Source organism: Aplysia californica, unplaced genomic scaffold, assembly GCF_000002075.1.
Source record: "Aplysia californica isolate F4 #8 unplaced genomic scaffold, AplCal3.0 scaffold00011, whole genome shotgun sequence".
Taxonomy (NCBI): Eukaryota; Metazoa; Mollusca; class Gastropoda; order Aplysiida; family Aplysiidae; genus Aplysia; species Aplysia californica.
This window is the reverse complement of record NW_004797281.1, coordinates 3,045,526-3,064,415: the sequence shown is the minus strand read 5'-3', so window position 1 is coordinate 3,064,415 and position 18,890 is coordinate 3,045,526. Positions and strand designations below refer to the sequence as shown.

Sequence of the window (18,890 nt, the reverse complement as noted above, 5' to 3'; positions counted from 1 at the left end):
AAATTCAAAATTTCCTACCAACTGAAAATATTAGGTGTGTCCCGCGCGCTCATATGACCTTATGCAGTTGCGAGTGCCGTAAAACACTTTATAGAAACAAAACATCTATCTATCAATCTATATGTCTGTCTGTCTTTCTGTCTGTCTGTCTGTCTCACACGAACACACACTCAGACGCACCCACGCTCGCACGCACACATGCACGCGTGCACAGACGCATTCGAGCATTATAAGAATAATATCAATAAATTATTATTTATTGAGGCAGTCAGTATGGTCCTCCCGTGCATTGGTTATGGGGAAGTATAGTAGTTCTTTTCTTTTGCAGTCTTACCTATATCATTGTAATAGATGTTTCTTTGTAGAGAGCAACATCTTTGCGAGTATCCTAAGCTTTCTTAGATCGTAGCTTAGAAGAACAATATGTACCCAAAGCAGCCTTACTGCCAGTAAAGCGGATGTGTATAGAACTTATTTATCGTGCTCTCAACACCAAAGGCATAATAATTATAGGACATTTATAGGCTGTTGATTTTTCTTATTAGCTTTGGTGATTGACAAAATCGTTTTAAGGAGTTCCCAAGGCCGAGGGTAAACATCTTTAAGTTCAAATTTCAGTTTATATACTCTGATCTTAACAAGTAACGATAGAGAACGAAATCTTTTTTTCTAACTATCAAAAAATTATGTCATGTTGCTCACTAAAAAGAATGTAAGATCTGTAATAGCCCAGCTTTTTTTATTCTATAGGCCTAAGTCTCAGTTTTCTCATTTCCCGGCGGCCATCTCTCGCTTTTCCCACACGTAGATATTAGGCTATGCATATTTATGTGACAGCGGAACATCCGTAGCTTACTCTAGTTGTTATTGTAGAATTGCAGTACATTTAATAGGGACTGAATTCACTCAAGTTCGAACGAATAAAATAAAAATAACACTGAATACCCGTGCAATCAATATTGTCAGACTGGTAGGCCAACGTAAGACCGCTAAACATTTTTTTTTGCTTCTTAAATTCTTTTCATCGCCCACTTTTCGTAATATTTAAGTGGAAAGTGTAGCATGGCGTTTGATACAACATAATTAGGCCTATATAAGCTTACTTTTATCTCTTTTGAATAGCAATCGACGTGTAATAACTTAATAAGCCAGGGTCACAAAATGGATCATGTCTACATCTTCTTCTGCTGCTGCTCTTCCTGATCCCCTTCTCATGTCCTACTCTACCGTCTTCATCTATAGCTGCACTTGTTTTTCTAATTATAATTTTTGGTTAGTTTAACAAATTAGATATTATGCAGTTAATTATATTTGTCAAAACAAAATAAGACAAACAGTTTTCTGTGTATAACGCCCATTTTAAAGTCCTTATTTCCTTTTCTTTCGTCATTATATTCATGTCATAGAATTTGAGGTTTATTGTTCTTACTGTTATATCAGAATTGCTTCAAGCATAAACCAGAAAAGCAAGACAAAGGACACACGAGCCCACGCTCACGCTTTCTTCATAATTATACCCCCCCCCCCCCCGCACATAATACGAGCAAAAGTACAATGTACGGTTGCACGTGCATCCGTGGACAGAGAAAAACGACCGCACGTCCGCATGAGTAGCCTATCCTAGGCCTAGGCCTGCGTGATATGGACATAAGTGGATAACGCGAACTTTTCTTTCCCTGGGGCGTAGTTGTGCCAGCTTTGCCTTGGCGTTGCGAAACAACAAAGGCGGATATAACTAAAATTAATAAACACAGTGGTCAGTGGCCACGATCAAGACCAGTCCATATTGTTTTGTTTTCTCACAAAAGCAATCACAGTTTTTAGCTGTCACATGCTCTCAATCGACCAATCGGTGTTATTCTTGCACTGTTTACAATGTTAAGCGATTTTACTGTGCTGTGCTGGAACAGGGTGTGTACATAGCAGCGCCCGTTTCGCCGATGTTCTGCTGTTATAAATTCTTAGTGTGCTCGGCGATTGGGTGAATTGGCAATTACAATAGTTCCGTGCTGTGCTTTATTCATGACACGTCTGCATACTCAATTATTAATGCATTTTTGTAAGGAGTAAGACATAAAATAGAACCTGTTGAATATTTTCGGCTCGTTCCCCTACTCTGTGCTGTGGTGTGTGAATGTGTGTTCAGTTGTTATGGAAATTATGGCTGTGCTTGGCCTACTCAGGAATGCCCTCCAAGGCCGAGGGTGTTTTAATTGTTGGCACTCAAGACGAAAAGCCAGACCGGTGTCAGAGCAAAGTGGGGAAGATCTGGATTCTAGATCTAGATCTAGAATGTAGATCCTATGAGCGAGGAATATTTGTTGTAGTCGTGGATTGGTGTTTTGCTACAAACTAGGCTGGAATACCACAAATCCACCATGCCATCTCGACGATCATGATGCCATCACTCCTTGTAGAACCAGATAACTGCACGGAGGCGGGGTTGATGTTGCTTGTTTTTCTTTTATAATCTGATCTGTGTAACAAAATCCCCCCCCCCCCCAAAAAAAAATAAAAAAAATCTTAAATGAATCCATGGACTAATTTATAAGGCGGGCGTGGTGGTAGATCTAGATCTAGATCTAGATCTAGTTTACTTATCACACTCACTGTTTGTGTTGTAACCAGTCCCCCCCCCCAAAAAAAAAATAAAATATAAATAAATAAATAAAATAAAATAAAAATAAAAATAAATAAATAAATAAATAAAAATCAAAGCTTATGGAGAAGTGCATAAGCAGAATATGGATGTGACACTATTTCTTGAAGAAATTAGCCTGTGGCCTGTGGTACAAAAACAGACTCTGTATAGTTCAGAAGCTGGTTTTGAACTGAAAGTGAGATTATTGAGGTTGAGGATATTATTATTATAGGCCTACATCACCTGTCAGATTTTTCTGCCTTATTGATTGAATATGGATCTAGTTGACAAAGCTTTTTGGTTAAGAAATAAATAATGAATTGGTCATTAGATAGAGTTATTGTGCAATTACAATTAATAGACCAGACCACTGTAACTGTAGTTGAATCAGCTATTTTGGGTATTTCGCAATACCTGGGACTGTCTTCTTTTGCAGGATGCTGATGATTGTGTTCATATATATGATAAAATATCTCCCTGATTAAGGTTTAGTTTAGGAGTTGGGTCTGAGGGCTGGGTAAAGATTTTATTGTAAACAAGTTTTTGGATTATTTAAGGGGAATGAATGAATAGTTTTAAACAGTTTTTTAAATAAAAAATTATTTATTCAAATCATACGTAGGGCCCCTAGTTCTAGTAATTCCATTTGACCACGAAACATATATAGGACAGCCCTGTTGCTGAAAATATTTTTACTTTAGAAAGGGAAATTTTTGTTTGGAACACACATGTGTTAATTTTTAAAGTTACTTTTAATTCTCTGATTATTTTGTAAATCAGTTACAATCCATATATATATATTTTGACTTTTTTGGTAAAGTGTAAGGTTTTGAAATATTATTTTTATTGTGTTATACTTCACTAAGTTGTGCAGTGCTGAACCCTTTCATAACTAACGTGAAAGTTCAGGACTGAAATTCGTACCATACACAACCATGGATTGTTGATGTGAAACACTTCTTGTGACTTTGTGTGAATAATAAAATAAACTATGGCTGATAATCTTGATCCTGCTTTTGACGGGCACTACAGACGCCACTCCGGTGATGCTCGCGAAGGCGTCATGGAGCTGACAAACTTGGTCACCAACCCTGTCGCAGTGCCGGGAGAACTGCCCTCCATTGGCCTCAGGAGAGATGAAAGTTCTGAGGCCCTCAATCTTACACTGCATCAGGTGAGTTGTAATGGCGCCCCCCCCCCCATCCCGTTTACTTCATGCATATATAATGTTGAATGCATCCCATTTTCCCAACTTGTTAATTTTTTTCCTCAAAATAATGTCCTTCTTTTAAAATGTATTTTTATTTTTTGAAATGTTGATAAAAACACTTTGTTACATTTTTAAAAAAGGTTTTTGTATGTTATAATGCAAGTGGGTGCGTACTGTTAATTTAAAATAAGAGGGAAATGGAGAATATTTGACTTCCATTACTTTTTAAAGGAGATCTGTGTACATATCAGAAAAAAAACCCCAAAAAGAAAATCACAGTTTGAACAAAATTCGTGGGACTGCATAGAGTCAGTACTTAAATTAAATTTGTTAATTGGATCGAAAAGTTGACCGGTAGTACATTCATTGTGTACATGGTAAAAAGTTAGGACACTCTTCATAATCTCCCAACATTAATTTTTATAATCGGAAGTTTATGAATGTAACGTTAACTTCCTCAACATCTGATTTGAACTTTTGTTGGATTATTGTCTTTTTATCTACATGCTTATAGTGTGCAAGAGATGGAGATGAGTACAACATGAAAATCCTGATCCGCAACCTGGGCAATCATGTGAGGAAAAAGATCAACCAGTATGACGAGGATGATCTCACACCTCTGCACTACGCCGCCCGCTACAACCATCTCAGTGTTGTCAAGCTCTTGGTGGAAAGTGGGGCTGGTATGTTCTCATATTCCCCCCTCCCCACCCTCTCTCCTTTTTGCTTCTCTAGGTTATAATAATGATTGTGGAGGGGGGAACCTCAAGATTTGATCTTTGTCCTCATTCACTGAGCATGTCTTTCACTTTCAGCAAGGATCTTTGAGATGAAGTTGTTTTTTTGTGTTGTAAAATAAACATTACGTTGGCATGATAATAATCATGTTTAGTATGTTCTGATTACATTTTAAAAAAACCCTACTCCACACCCTTGCTGTTAACTACTACACAACAGCTCCCTGTTTCTGTCTTACAGCTAACATGGATTTGTCAAGGTCATGCCTCAGCACTCATTTATAATCTTAAAAGCTGTTGCTCCCAATACTGCTGGACATTCTTTGTGAACCTATATTCACAGACTGCTTGAGTCAACATGATTCTCGTGTGTGCTAGGGGTAATGTTAGCTCAGTCTATGTTGACACCAGACTGCTTTGATATGGTGATTGGAGGGGGGGGGGGGGGGGGGGGTAGAACTCGGTTTGAGGGGGTTTCCCCCCCCCCCCCCGTATTTAATATTTTCCAAGGTGTAGTTGACCCTTTTATTTTGCAACACATCATATATATATTGTTTTGAAGTGACACACTGTGTTGGAAAGCTAGTTTGCCATTCGACCTGTAACTTCACTTTGTTGACTGGCCTTTTACTTCCAACCCAAAATCATGCACTGTCTTTTTGTCAGGGTGATAGTTCAGAATGGCTCTCTATTAATCACAATTCTGATTAGTCTTGAGCACTTTGACTGTACCATATAAAATTTCAGTGCAAATGACTCTTGTGGTCGCTTTTTAAAATTTATTTAGTAATTTTTGTTGCCACATCCATATTATTGGTATGGTGACATAACTTTACAAAGAAGCCATTCTCACTCTTGAAGTTGGAGAAGTTATCAACTTTCCGGTGCAAATGTCGTATTTCATTGTTCATTGTTTTCTTATCTTGCAAATTTAAAAAAAGCACTCAGTATCTAAAAATTGCATTAGATTTTAATTAAGGTCTAATGCAGACATAGAAATTGACTTGCTAAAAATTTGGGTTGATTGCAAAGTTTTAGGCTGCTTTTGAGAATGGTTCTTATGTAGGCTATATATATGTGTATAAAATTTTAGATGTTTATTATATAATTATATTTTGTTTGACAGTATTTATTACAATTTAAATATCATGGTGTGAATTTTGCAGATGTACAAGCCACTGGTGAGGATGATGTCACTCCATTGCATCACGCTGCCAGGTATCGGCGGGAAAAGAGTAAAAAGAAAGACACACCCACTGAAGGACCTGAGGATGATGTGAGTATTTGAATACCAATATGGGGGAACGTTATATACTACTAGATTACCTTTCGTAAGTGTTTCCAGGGGTAGCATTCATGAATATCTCATAAGATGAAATTTTGGGCCTGGGGTTTTTTTGTTGTTGTTGTCCGGTTATGATTTGATTGGTTTGCTGCATGAAACTTGTACAACAAAACATTACTCCATAAGTCTTACGTCGAAGAGCAATATAAGGACTATGAATGATACAAGCTTGTACGCTCAGCTTGCTTATAATTTTTCTTTAGTTTTTGCTGCTCTTGTTGATCAAGCAGTCTTTAGAGTTCTTGTCCTTTGGTCAAAGGCTCCATGAATTCCATAGGTTGTATATATTCTCATGTTGCATCTTGCCTAACTTCTGCAAGTAGAACTGTCACTTATCATGCCTGTGTTAATCAGTTATGATTTTATCACTCACAATTACAAATGAAAATAACACTGCCAAACCTTCCTGTCATCCTTTCTTCTTCTAACGTTTACTCGTCTCCTATACTTCGTTTCCTCAGAACTATTTTGTCCAAAGTGAGTGTATTTAAAGTTTAAGTAAAGAGTGCACATTGGACAAAACAATTCTAAAGTGACGACTTGTGGACATGTCACATTACGTTACAATTATGAAGAAAAAGAAATACAGGTTTTTGAAATGAGTCTTCTTCACGCTCTCTTTTTTTACTCTCTCTCATATCCTGGTGACCCATTCTTGCATATTTCTGCCGTCAATGTTTATCTTTCATTTAACTCTTTTCGCCTTAGAGTCCACCGATATCCTTTGCTCTCTCCATGAGTGATGGATTTCTTAGCAAGTGTTGTACCACCTCAATTGATTTATATTAAGTATATTTTTGGGGGTATTTTTTAATGGACACCTTGCAGGTGGTTAGTTTATTTTCATGTTTGGTCTGTCCCTTCTACTTTGCAATATATGTTTAAGTGGGGGATTGGAGGGCGCCATTAATAGGTCCTGCTTCTTTCCTTTCCCTCTGTTATTTCTGTCTGTCTATCTTGTTTCTTCTGTGCACTGAATGACCATTATTTTGTCGATGTGCTTCTATTTATTCAAACAAACGAACAGACAAGCAATGTGTTTGTATGGTTTAGACCTCTGATCTAAATGCAATATGGCCTTTTGTGTGCCTACTTGTTTTAAATAACATTTCATCTCAGACTTTTCATTTTGTTTACGTTTTGGCAATTATGTTACCTTCTGGTTTTGAAAAAGACACGTAAGTCAAAACTCAATCTTTTCTCCGTTTTTGTTTTACAGAACACTCTGCATCCGATATTAAGTAAATAAATGAATGCAGTTGATTAGGTCTTTTCCATGGTGCCTCCCCTCTCCTCACACATACACACACACACATATACAGTTTCAATGGGTTCTTTAATTAAGTGTACAGATATCACTTCTTCTAATAAAATATACCTTTCCTTCTTCTGTGATCTGCACTCTTTCAAATGGTCATCTATTAACAACTAGGTCATGAGAATGATTAAATTCCATTTTCTTTGTGTACAGATATACTGCCATAAGGATTTCATTTTCATTCTTGGTTTAGTTTTCTTTCTGTTTGTTTTAAATCCGACAATAATTTTTTCCCGCTGTTATGGAGAAAGTTTGTTGCAGTTTTTGTTGGGGTTTCTTTTGGTGATGTTTTGTGAGCAGTTTGGTTTCACTTGGGCAAAAAAATTCAAGCTTGTCATTTACAGCCAAATGCTGTCTTATGTGTGGCATTTTTTTCAGTCTGAATCATGTGATAGTTCTATATTTCCAATGCTGTAGGTTGTTCAGTGTCCCAGTGGGTAGCTGGCAGTTGCTCTGGTTTGGTTTGTTCTTTCTTTTTTATCGAAGGTCTATCGTCCTTATCTCTCCTCCTGTTTTGTGTATATTACTCTGTTGTAACACCTCTAATCGTCGGCACTGATACGACCTGATTGTGTTACAAGTGCCATTAAAACTGTTACTAAACCTAAATCAGTATCCTGTTAGAGATTGCCTCTTCTGTTCCTTTTTTATATTTTTATCAGTTGACTTCATCTGCCTCTTGGCATTTGTGTAACACGGCAGTGAATCTCCTCATAAAAATGTAAACCTTTTCTGACCAATGATGGGTTATACTTTGCACTGTTTTCCCTTTGTGTAATGGTGGATAGGTTGAATGTCTCAGTGCTTGATTAATGTGATATCAGATTTTTATATCACATTACTCAAACAAATTAAATGGGTCATATTTTGCACTTTTTACCTCATATGACTGGAAAGGTCATTGCGTTTTGCGCTGTCAGATATGATGGTAGGTAATCGCTGTATTTTAATTCTTTTTCACCTCGTGATGATGAATGGATTGTTATGATATTTTGCTCTGTTTTCCTCCTAAATTTTTACCTGGTTCATGCTTGTTGGCCGTGCTTTTACCACAGCCGGGGCCGCCTGTCATTGAAGAAGAAGAACCTGAAAATGAGGAAGTTATTGCCAACAATACGGAGGAAAACAAACCAGTCTCTTTAGTAGACGGTATTGGAGAGTCTGACACAGAGCTCATCACCCAGGTTACTGACCCCTCCTCGGTTGTTATTGTTGTTGCTGTCACTATCGTTGTAGTGGAAAATGTCCAGCTGGTCTTCACTTGATGTTGTTCAATAGTCGGTAGTAGTAGTAAGAGCGTTTACATTATTTCCTCACTGTTTACTGATATTGTGTTAGGAATTCTTTGAAATTATTTCCCGATTGATTATGAAAGAGATGTTGGTATCGTTAATCTCTTAGTCTGTCGGCACTCTATGTATATACGTTATTATTTCCTCACAGCTTATTAAACATTGTGTTATAAATTCCTTGAAATTGTTTCCTTATTGATCGATTATGAAGGAGAAGTTGGTATCCCCAATCTCTAGCCTGTCCTGTCTTCACTTATGTTGTTCAATGTAGTAGAAGTAGGAGTGTTTATGTTATTTCCTCTCTGCTTACTGAACAATATGGTAGTAATTCTTTAAAATTATGTCCGGGGCAGTGCCACTGACTGTAGTGTCTTTTGGCCATTCCCAAAAGGGGGACATTTCTCGTTCAAGCACAGTAGAATTGTAAATGGACTGATTCATCATGTCACGCTCATAACTGTGCCTGATCTGCAACAGGGAACTGCTGCTTTTTCTTTCCTAATCCTTACTATTGTCATTTTTTCCTCTACTTCTTCGGTATGCTTGTCACACTCTTGTGACCCGCTATTTCCAAGGTGCCTTGATAGTCGAAGCAGACTTTGTGCTGTTGAAGCTAGAGAGGTGAGCATAGTAATTCCGATTCCCTGTAAGGACTTCTATGTTGACACCTACCCCTTGGCGCTCATATGACCTGATGCAGTTGCGAGTGCCGTAAAACCCTCTACTGAAAAAAAAAAGAAATTATGTCCCTATGGACTTTGACGATGTTGGTATTGCCAAACTCTAGCTTGTCTTCACTCGATTTTGTTCAGTGTAGTAATAGTAGGAGTGTTGACATTATTTTACGTTGTTTCCTCACTGTTTATTGAACATTGGGGTAGGAGTTCCTTGAAATTATTTCTCTATATTGATTATAAAAGAGATCATGTTGGTATCGCCATCACTTGGTGTTGATCTGTAGTGGTAGTAGGGATGTTCACCTTTTTCCCTCACAGCTGATGGAACGTTGTGTTAAGATGTCTGAGAAGTGGACAAACAGTGGTTACTTGTTTATAGAGATGTTAATTTCAATCATGTCCAGCCTGTCATCCCTTTGTGTAAAACAATGACAGCATTCAAGCAGATATTGCAAAAAGTAACAAAGGGTAAAAAATAGTGCCTTTAAACATTTTGTCAGCATTGCCGTAGTCTCATTATGAGCTCTGTTGTTAATTGTTATATATTTGGTTCCATTGCTGGGATTTGTATATGCAGCACCTCCTCTCGATATCTTAAAGATATCAGAAGGAAAAAAAAACCCAACATAAAAACCCCCAACAAACGGCAAAGAAATCGTAAGATGAAAACATAGCCAACGGAATCAGTCTGTTTTCATGTTGTGTGTCCATTGACAAGCAGTTAATGTCTTATAAGATTGGTGAGTGTGCAGCCTTTAGGCTGTGTCATTGTACTTTTGTTGATGGTTCATGCTGTATATCGATCATACCCTATAGCAATATTTCTGCCCAGTCGTACTCTGTTGAATCTATTTGTTCTGACATCTGTGGTGTTGTTGCTAGGCACTCTGCTGTATGTAGCATGCAGAAGACTTGAATTCAATTCCCATGTGGGGAGAATTTTTAACAAGTATCGCTTTCTTTCTGCTGGGAAGTTGTATCCTTCTCAGCCGGGGTTGGCCGTGACAGGCAGGGTCGAGGCCTGCCTCCTTGATTATCTAAATTGTGTCGATGGGGGCGTAAAACATATGCATACAAATTTTTTTTTAAAAGATTGAGAACTTGGGATGTGCGTTTTGGCTTTGCGTATTCTGTTCTTGTCAGTAGAGAGGTGCTCTGTTGTTTGTTTCACCCTATGAACTTTGACTTTGCATAGTCTGTTTATGTCGAAGTAGAGATGCTTTATTTTCTACTTTGTGGGCCATGCTGTTTGTTTTTCACCCTCTCCTCCCCCTGCACTTTTGGCTTTGCGATGTGATTTTCTAGTCATCTGGCGGAGAACATCACGCTGCTGGACCTTGGTCCCCGTTTCAACACTTGCCTCCCATTGGACAGCAGCCTCAAGCTGACGAGGTCTTGTGTTGAGTGCTATGCTTATTTTATATGTTTATTTATATTTTTACAGGGGTGCGATGTTGTGTTTTTGGTAGCTTTTAAAAAATCGTGTTGTGTGCGCATGCGTAAATAATGTTAATAGAGTTGCTGATTTTCAAGGAAAATCTGGATAAATCTGGAAATCTGGATTTCTGTAACTGTCTGGATTTTGTAGTAATATACTTACTCCTGCTTATTTATTAATTGCTGGATGGATAACAACATATATTTATTTATATTCTAATCTCTTTGTGCATGTCATAGTGCACTTTGTGTTAAAATGTTCTTGATACGAGTGGCCTTTAGCAGTCTGATCCATAAATTTTGAGTTCCTGCAAGTGCGTTTCCAAGAGGTCTAAAAATTATGGGGGGTTTTTTCCTAGCAATTTGGCACCTCTGGTATAAAAATTATTCCTTTAGAAGTTACTGAATTTGTACCTTATTATTATTATAGATTTTTTCTGTTTGTGTCACCAGCGTGTACTAACAAGAATGCGAGCTATTAATGATGGAGGGGATATAAGAGTAGCATATGATGAGAGTTTGCCATGTTTGGTTCAGCCTTTTTTTACTCCAAACGTCGATTGTGAGGAAGGGGTGGAATCTGACTCGGCCAATCCTGGTGATATGCTCTTACCTGTATGTTGACCTCATTTAATGTGGCTGACAGTCGAACCGGTCCATAATGGTCTCTCAAGATCACATAGAAAAGTGATCGTTAAAGACAGGTGGCTGCTATGGTCACTTACTAGACATGACAGAATTAAAAGATGGTCTAAAGTCTGAAGTCTTGATTAATTCTTTCCACTTCCTTTTCAACAGAATTGTTACCTATTATACAAGCTTCTTTGGGTAGTGTCGATGGCCTTGTGGTTAGGCTACCGGACCCGTAATCGTGGATTGCGGATTCAGGGGTTCGGGCCTCAGCTCAGTCAGACGTTGTGTCCTTGGGAAAGGCACATTACACGAAATTCCCATTTGGCTCGGTCATTTCGGAGATGGACGTTAAACTCGGAGGTTTCACCTCTTTAGTCTACCAGTGTTGATAGGAGCGTTAAACCTATACCAGTTCACCATTAGAGCTTCTGTGCATTGATGGAATGACACTCAGTCTGAAAACGAGTTGGCCGAAAACTTGTCTAGCAAGTGACCTCTATGGGGAGGTTTTGAGGCGGACTTGTTGTGAAAATGACCGTCTGTGGCTGTGTTGGACTGGGACCGCTACGGACAGGTTAAAAATATAGGAAAAAAACAAGGGTGTTGCGAAAAAGTAGCTGTTTGTGCAGGTGACCATTGTAGAGAGGTGACCGCTAAGGCAGGTTCGACTGTACTGTTTTAGCTTGTGTGCTGGGGCCTTGTACATGTGTACATCGTTATGTAGTGGTTGCAACAGCAGGTGGTTTGCTCCTTCTTTCCTATCAAATGTCTATGTTATCCCTATCTCTTTTCCTTTTTTTTGTGTTTGTTTCTCTCTTGTGACACCTCTAATCTTCGGTACTTATATGACCTCGTTGTGTTGCAAGTGCCGTAAAAGGCATGCTAAAACTTAAGTAGTCGGAACATTTGAACTAATGCGCTTTAGATTTGGTCTCTGAATGTTTGTTCTTCTCTATGGGTTTTGTCTCTTGCTGAGACCAGGTTCTAGCCAACTGCATCTTAAATGGCCGAAATTGTGTCAGTTGGGTATAAAATGTTGACCCCATTTGAAGTAGGATGTCTTTATGGTGTAGTCATGGCATTTGCACAACTGTGTGCAAAAACGCAAAGCTTTAGTTGCCTTGATATGTGTGCTCCTCATTCTTTGGTTCGTGTACATTGATATGTGTGCTCCTCATTCTTTGGTTCGTGTACATTGATATGTGTGCTCCTCATTCTTTGGTTCGTGTACATTCAATTGCAACATTTTGCCCAAGTCATTTTTTTAAAGGTTGTGAATTGATGGTAGAGTGAAAATACCTGTTGCGTGTTTTGTATCTTCAAGAAAGTACAGATTAGTCTTGATGCTTTTAGATTCCAAATACATGAACTGAGATATTCAAACGGAACTTTGATATGGTAAAGAAATAATTGCACATGCAGTTTTTTTTGTTTTTTTTGGTGGTGTTTTCTTTAAATGAAAAAAGGTGACTTGGGCTATCATGTTGTGACTATTTTTGTCCTGCCGTCATGACTTTTTCAGCATAGGCACATACTCATTGACTCTGATAAGTGTCCTTAATATTTTATGCAGTTCTCACTTAAATAATAAAATTCATATCGTGGTTAAAAAAAAAAAATGATTAGTTGGAGACATGTACTTTGTGGTACTTCTTGTTCTTTGAACGGAGTTCTCAACACTTATTCTTCTTTTTTTGCGTGGTTTTCTTCTTGGTGATGTATTTTCCCCTGTTTCAGTCCGCTTCAGGAAGCTGAATGTTCTGCTTGGAGTGTTTTCTTCCAGAGCTCAATAAATGGCATTTAAAATAGTTTTTATCTGATATAGATGAGAACAAAATTCTTTCTGTGAAAAGGTTAGGTGTGCTTGAAAGATACTGTCTGCATTCTTTTGCTACACAAGGCAGATGGAGTGAACAGTACAAGAAAGGGGATGGTTGTTGGGTGCTCTGATGTGGTCTACTCACTCTACTTTTTTTTCTAGCTTTTCTTTTAATGTAGTCTGTCCCCGATGAAATATGGCCTTTATCGTAACGAATTGTTGCATAGTATACCTCAACCAAAGCTTAGGGTAGCTATATGTCACATTGATTTTAATCACACTACAGAAGCCGAAGATGCACTCCATCAAAGTTGAGAGGCCTCATTCGGCTGTCTCAGCCCTTTCAGTCACATCAGCCATTTCTCAGGTTATTTCCATGCACAGAGTGTTGTTGTTTTCAAAAGTGATGTGGGTTTGACACAGTGGATCTAACTAACGTGTGTGGAACAATCAAGCTGTTGCTGCTCTCCTTGTTTAAGGACCAAATAAGAATAGTAGCTGTTGAGCAGTAACAGATCTTTAATGATTAATTTCCGTAGCAATTTGCTGCTGACATTACTGGGGGGCTCTAGTAGCCTAGAGGTTAAGGTGTTGGCCTCTCATTCAAAGGTCCCGGGTTCGAATCCGGGTAGTGACCGAAAAATTTTCTTCTCTAAATTTGTCTCCTTTCACCTCCTTTTCTGCTCTCTAGCAATGTTCTTTCGTCTGCTTTCGTCTCCTCTTTCTGCCCCCGCTCCCTCATCTCCTTTGCCCCCCTCCTCTGGGCTCCTGATTCTTTCTACAGCCTTTCTACTGCTACTCCGTGGCTTTTTCTTACCTCTGCCTTTCAGCCACACCCCTGATCTTCTGGTAGGAAAGATCTACACCTAGCCTTCTCGGACAAGGGCGAAAAATCTCGGAGGGCCCGTGTGCAAGTTGCGCAATTTCCTACCAACTGAAAAAGTTTAATGTGTCCCGCGCGCCCAAATGACCTTATGCAGTTGGGAGCGCAGTAATAACACTTACTAAAAAAATGACATTACTGTACACTTAACTCTTTCACTTCCGCAAGCCGTGTTTCACAGCTCATGTTACTTCCAACGAAGGACAGCAAGCCGTGTTTCACAGCTCATGTTACTTCCAACGAAGGACAGCAAGCCGTGTTTCACAGCTCGTGTTACTTCCAACGCCGGACAGCGAGCCGTGCTTCACGGCTGGCTTGCCACTTTTTTCCTCAAAACCATAGGCTACTTACTTTTGTTACGAACGAAACTGAAAAATTTCAGGCTGAAGAATGATCGTTTTTAGCAACATGTTGAGATAGTTCATTATTTCCCTTATATTTTCATATGTGAGGCAGCGTGGCGAAATCAGGCTCTCGTCAAAATAATGATATAGAAGAAAATGGCATCTTTCTGCCAGTTGGGCAATTTTTATTGAATTTTTGTTTTTTTGCTCAATGTCGTTTATTTCTATTTAAAAACACATTTCCGTGTTGCTTTGACTGAAAAAAACCGTTGGTTAATGCACAACAATGTTTATTTGCAGTTTCCAAGGTCTCTCAAGTTTTGAAAGTTACCAAACTTTTCTAGTTAATTTGACCTCTGCCACCGGCCGACCCCTACCGCCTCTAATTGTACATATCTCAACTTGTACCAAAGATAGTACATAACAAGATGGGCCACTTCTCTCTTTGAGCCAATTAAAAAAGTGTCCTCAAAATTTGGTGGCGCCCTCTTCACAAAAGCGCACTCTTTGCGAACAGAGTTACCCTACTTGAGTTTTACAAAATCAAAGTGAAACTAGCATGTTTTGGGATAAATTTCGGAAGAACGCTTTTTTAAAATGGTTACGCTGACAAAAAACATCTTCCGGAGGAAAGGGTGATGGTTTTCGTTTAATTTGACTTTAGAATGAAAGGCGAGAGGTCATTAAAATAAAAAAACCTAAAACTCCGCATTGAACGTACCCGTACTGCTGATGAACAGCAGTCGATCTGCGCACGCAAGGAGGTGCTATTCCTATTCTTCTTCTGGAAAAACGAAAGAGAGCTTCAAAACAGACTGCAGAGCCATCTGAAGAAAAGAGCATACTTCCTGCGGACACTTTTTTGGCTGAGTGGCCCATCTTGTTATTTACTATCTTTGCTTGTACTCAAGATAAGTGAGTAATTCTTTCACCAAAAGCAAGGCAAATCAATAGGCTACACTATAAGATAATACCAATAACGCTATATGCCCAAAAATTGACGAGCCCCTGATTCCACCGCGTTGTGACACATATAGTACATGTGGCTAATATTGAAAATTGAATTCGAAATCTTTAATTTGTCCGACGGTAGGCCGAATCAGAAAGTAGGTCACAGATAGGGCCTGGTCCAGGTGAGGAAAATCTCCTTCGTAGTGAAAGAGTTAATGATAAATAATAATAATAATAATATTGATAATAATAATAATAATGATAATAAAAATGATAATGATAATAAAAATAATAATGATAATAATAATAATGATAATGATAAAAATAATAATGATAATAATAATAATAAAAACGATTATGATAATAATAATAAATTTCACTTTAAGTGTATAGAGCGTTTCCACGAAGAAAGTGCTCAGTGTTCTTTACAGTGATACAAGGAACACGACCACCATACAGTTCCGATAGCGATCCATTTTCTCTATCTCCTTTCTTTAGTTTATGGAAAAATCTGTGGCAAAATAGGGTTGTTATCAAGCTGAGTTTATAATATTCTAGCTGGGTACCCGTTAGATGAACGGACTCAAAAGAATTAGTCTTCAAGTCATTGTGGATTTAGTGCGCCATGCTTGTAAACAGAAGCCTCACTTGTTTACAATGGCGTCTTTGAAGATGGACTTTCCCAAGATTCGATCTAAACGAAACTAATGAAAGACTGAAAATTAAATTGCAGTGACTTCAGACTCCTTAATATAACAGTGCACCCTTTAAATGATTCTGAACCACCATTAATTTTTTCAATTTCGAAAGTTAAGTGGTTCGGAAGTTTTAGGCGACCGAAGTGACGAACTTTCACACATATAATATTTATAGATAATATATAAATCTGCAATATATATATAGATAATGAATCATCCTATAGAAGCAAATCGAAGTGTGTAATAAACGGTTTTGTGCTTGGGAGGACAGTCAGTTATTCATGAAGGTTGGGAGGGGCTGTTGTGATATAGAGAGTCAGATGCTGATTTCAAACTTACTCTGTCTCTCAGTTGGTGTGTAATGGCTGGGTGTGTCTTCCTGTGAAAGAAATGTATTCGATTCCCAAGAAGAAGATAGTCTTTCAAATGTCTCACTCAGCCCATGTTGGCCCTGGTCGGTATGGTCAAAGCAGCCTGCCTTCTAATTGATGCAATTTGTGGATAAGGGTGTAAAATGTTTATAATTAAGCTCACATGAAAGAACTTCCTTCCTCATGATTTAGCCTGAATGTGGCAAATGTAGGATATTTATGTAGATCTATACTTTAGATTTACTGAATAGTTTGTTCTTTATAAAATCTAAAAAAATTTTTTTTTGCTTTTCTTTTGAAATACGTATTGACTCCTTCCAATCCTTAAAAAATAATAAGCACATAAATTTAAGCATAATCAACCATGGTTAGCTTATTGATATTACATGTGGAGGCTGCAATTTGTTCGTGGGTACGATATGGTGGAATTATATGTATAATGTTGTTGACCATCCATTGTCAGTGAGGTCCGTCCCTAAACACACTTCAGGCAGGACCTACCCATATTTCCCATGAAATTCTCTCCCCCCCTCCCCCCCCCCTTGATACAGATTGTGACAGGATTGTGTTTGATGATTTGCTTAGTAACTGCTTGTTTGTAACTGCTGCCTGAAGTCAAATATATTCTCCAAATTGTCAGCTGTTCTTAGAGACTTCAGTCTATGCTGCAGACTTAATGCGCTGGGTATGACTAACGAGACACTGCTTTGATAGAGCTGGTAGCGTTGTTTTTGCACAGTTTGAATTGAATATCAGCTCACAGTGTCATTTTTGTCTAATCCGTTTATAAGTCACTTAAGCATTGTTTTGACCGGATATACTTTAACACTGAATTAAAAAATGGGTCTTTTGTGGTGCGATCAAGGGCAGTGTCAAGTTTTTCTTAGGTGCAATATGCCCCTCCCCTCTCCCGTGGACACACACACACATTCACACAAACGCACACACGACACATACTCAAACATACACACACACACACACACACACACACACACACATTCACGCAACTACACTCACAAACACACATACACAATTCATGTTGTCTGTAATTCATCCATATGATTTCAAACACATTTCTTGACCTGAACTCACTAAATATCAAATCGTATTCATCTTCACACTCTTAAGGAGAGCAGAGGGAAAGAGTTATTAACATTTCCTTTTGCACAGTTATAATATTTATTGTGGGTGGTTGGCGGTTGCCTTGGTGTGGTTTGCTCCGTCTTTCTTATCAAACATCTATCGTCCTGATCTCTCCTTTTTTGTGTTTGTTACTCTCTTGTGACACCTCTAGTCTTCCGCACTCTTATGACCTTATTGTGTTGCAAGTGCCGTAAAACTCATATTAAAACAAAAGTAGATCTAATATTTATTTGGCAGCCAAAAAGGCTTGGGTCCCCAAAATTTAGAAGTCACCCTTTCTCCCTAAGCCAAGTGTCATTTCAGAATTGTAACAAGTGTCAGGTTTTGAATTTTTAAATAAAAACTTTATATGTGAGGCAGCGTGGTGGAATCAGGCTCTCGATAAAATAATTAAAGTGAAGAAACTTGCATTTTTCCTCAGGTTTGTGAATTTTTATTAAATTTTTGTTTTTTTGCTCAACACCTTTCATGCCCATTAAAGAACTCATTTCTGGGTGGATTTTTCTGAAAAACGTTAAATAAAGCCACATAAAAATGTAAATTTTCAGTTAACACACACTCAAGCTAAGGAAATAAGTAATCTTTGGCAGACATTTTCTCACTAATTTTACCCCTGATAACAAGTGACCCCCACTTCTTTCTTTCGCAAATATCTCGACTTGTATTCTAGACAAATGGATATTTTTTTCATCCAAACAAAGACAAGTGAACAAGCTTTAAGATTTATACACCAATTACTCTACATGCCCACTAATTGACGAGAGCCTGATTCCACCACGCTGCCTCACATATTTGTTTCTTCAAATCTCTTTCACCCCTCCACGCCTTCCATCTACTCCATGTGTCGTTTGTAGGTATTTAAGTATTACAAAAGGTGTGTTCTTGAGTTGCCTAATAATATGCAGAGTGATTTGTTAGTGTGCAGGGTGACGTGTTGTGAAAATTTGTAGTGAACTTTTGTAGTGATGATGTCCCCTGAGTGTGTTGCTCACTGCTGTGCTGTTTGAAATTGGCTTTTTTTTTGGTTGCTGTGAGATTCTGATATTGTTTTGATGTTTCACACGATTACTCTGTTTGTGTTTTGTGTGAATTTTACCTTGTTTTATAAGTTTTTATCATCATTGTTGGTGTTATTATTACTATTACTACAATTATTATTATTATTAATATTATTATCATTATTATTATAATAATTATTATACTTATTATAATTATGATCTATTTGCTGTTATAGATATTATTATCATTATCATTATCCTTATTATTCTTGAATGCTCACTTTGGATTAGAAGGACATATTCTTTTGTCTGTAAATATCCTACATTAAAACACCTACACACAGACACATGCACTGTACCACACTTAAACAAACACACACATACATACACACA

The 18,890-nt window shown here is 38.0% G+C and overlaps 1 protein-coding gene across 1 annotated transcript in view; it reads left to right on the top strand.

Annotated features, from left to right (window-relative positions):
• Window positions 1-18,890, top strand: part of LOC101862005 (transient receptor potential cation channel subfamily A member 1 homolog) — a gene marked incomplete at its 3' end in the record, with an annotated part of 55,805 nt that overhangs the window by 5,256 nt on the left and 31,659 nt on the right. Inside the window, 4 exon segments of the mRNA XM_035970386.1 lie at window positions 3,674-3,815; window positions 4,366-4,534; window positions 5,755-5,864; window positions 8,307-8,435. Of these exon segments, the coding sequence (XP_035826279.1) occupies window positions 3,674-3,815; window positions 4,366-4,534; window positions 5,755-5,864; window positions 8,307-8,435 (550 nt within the window).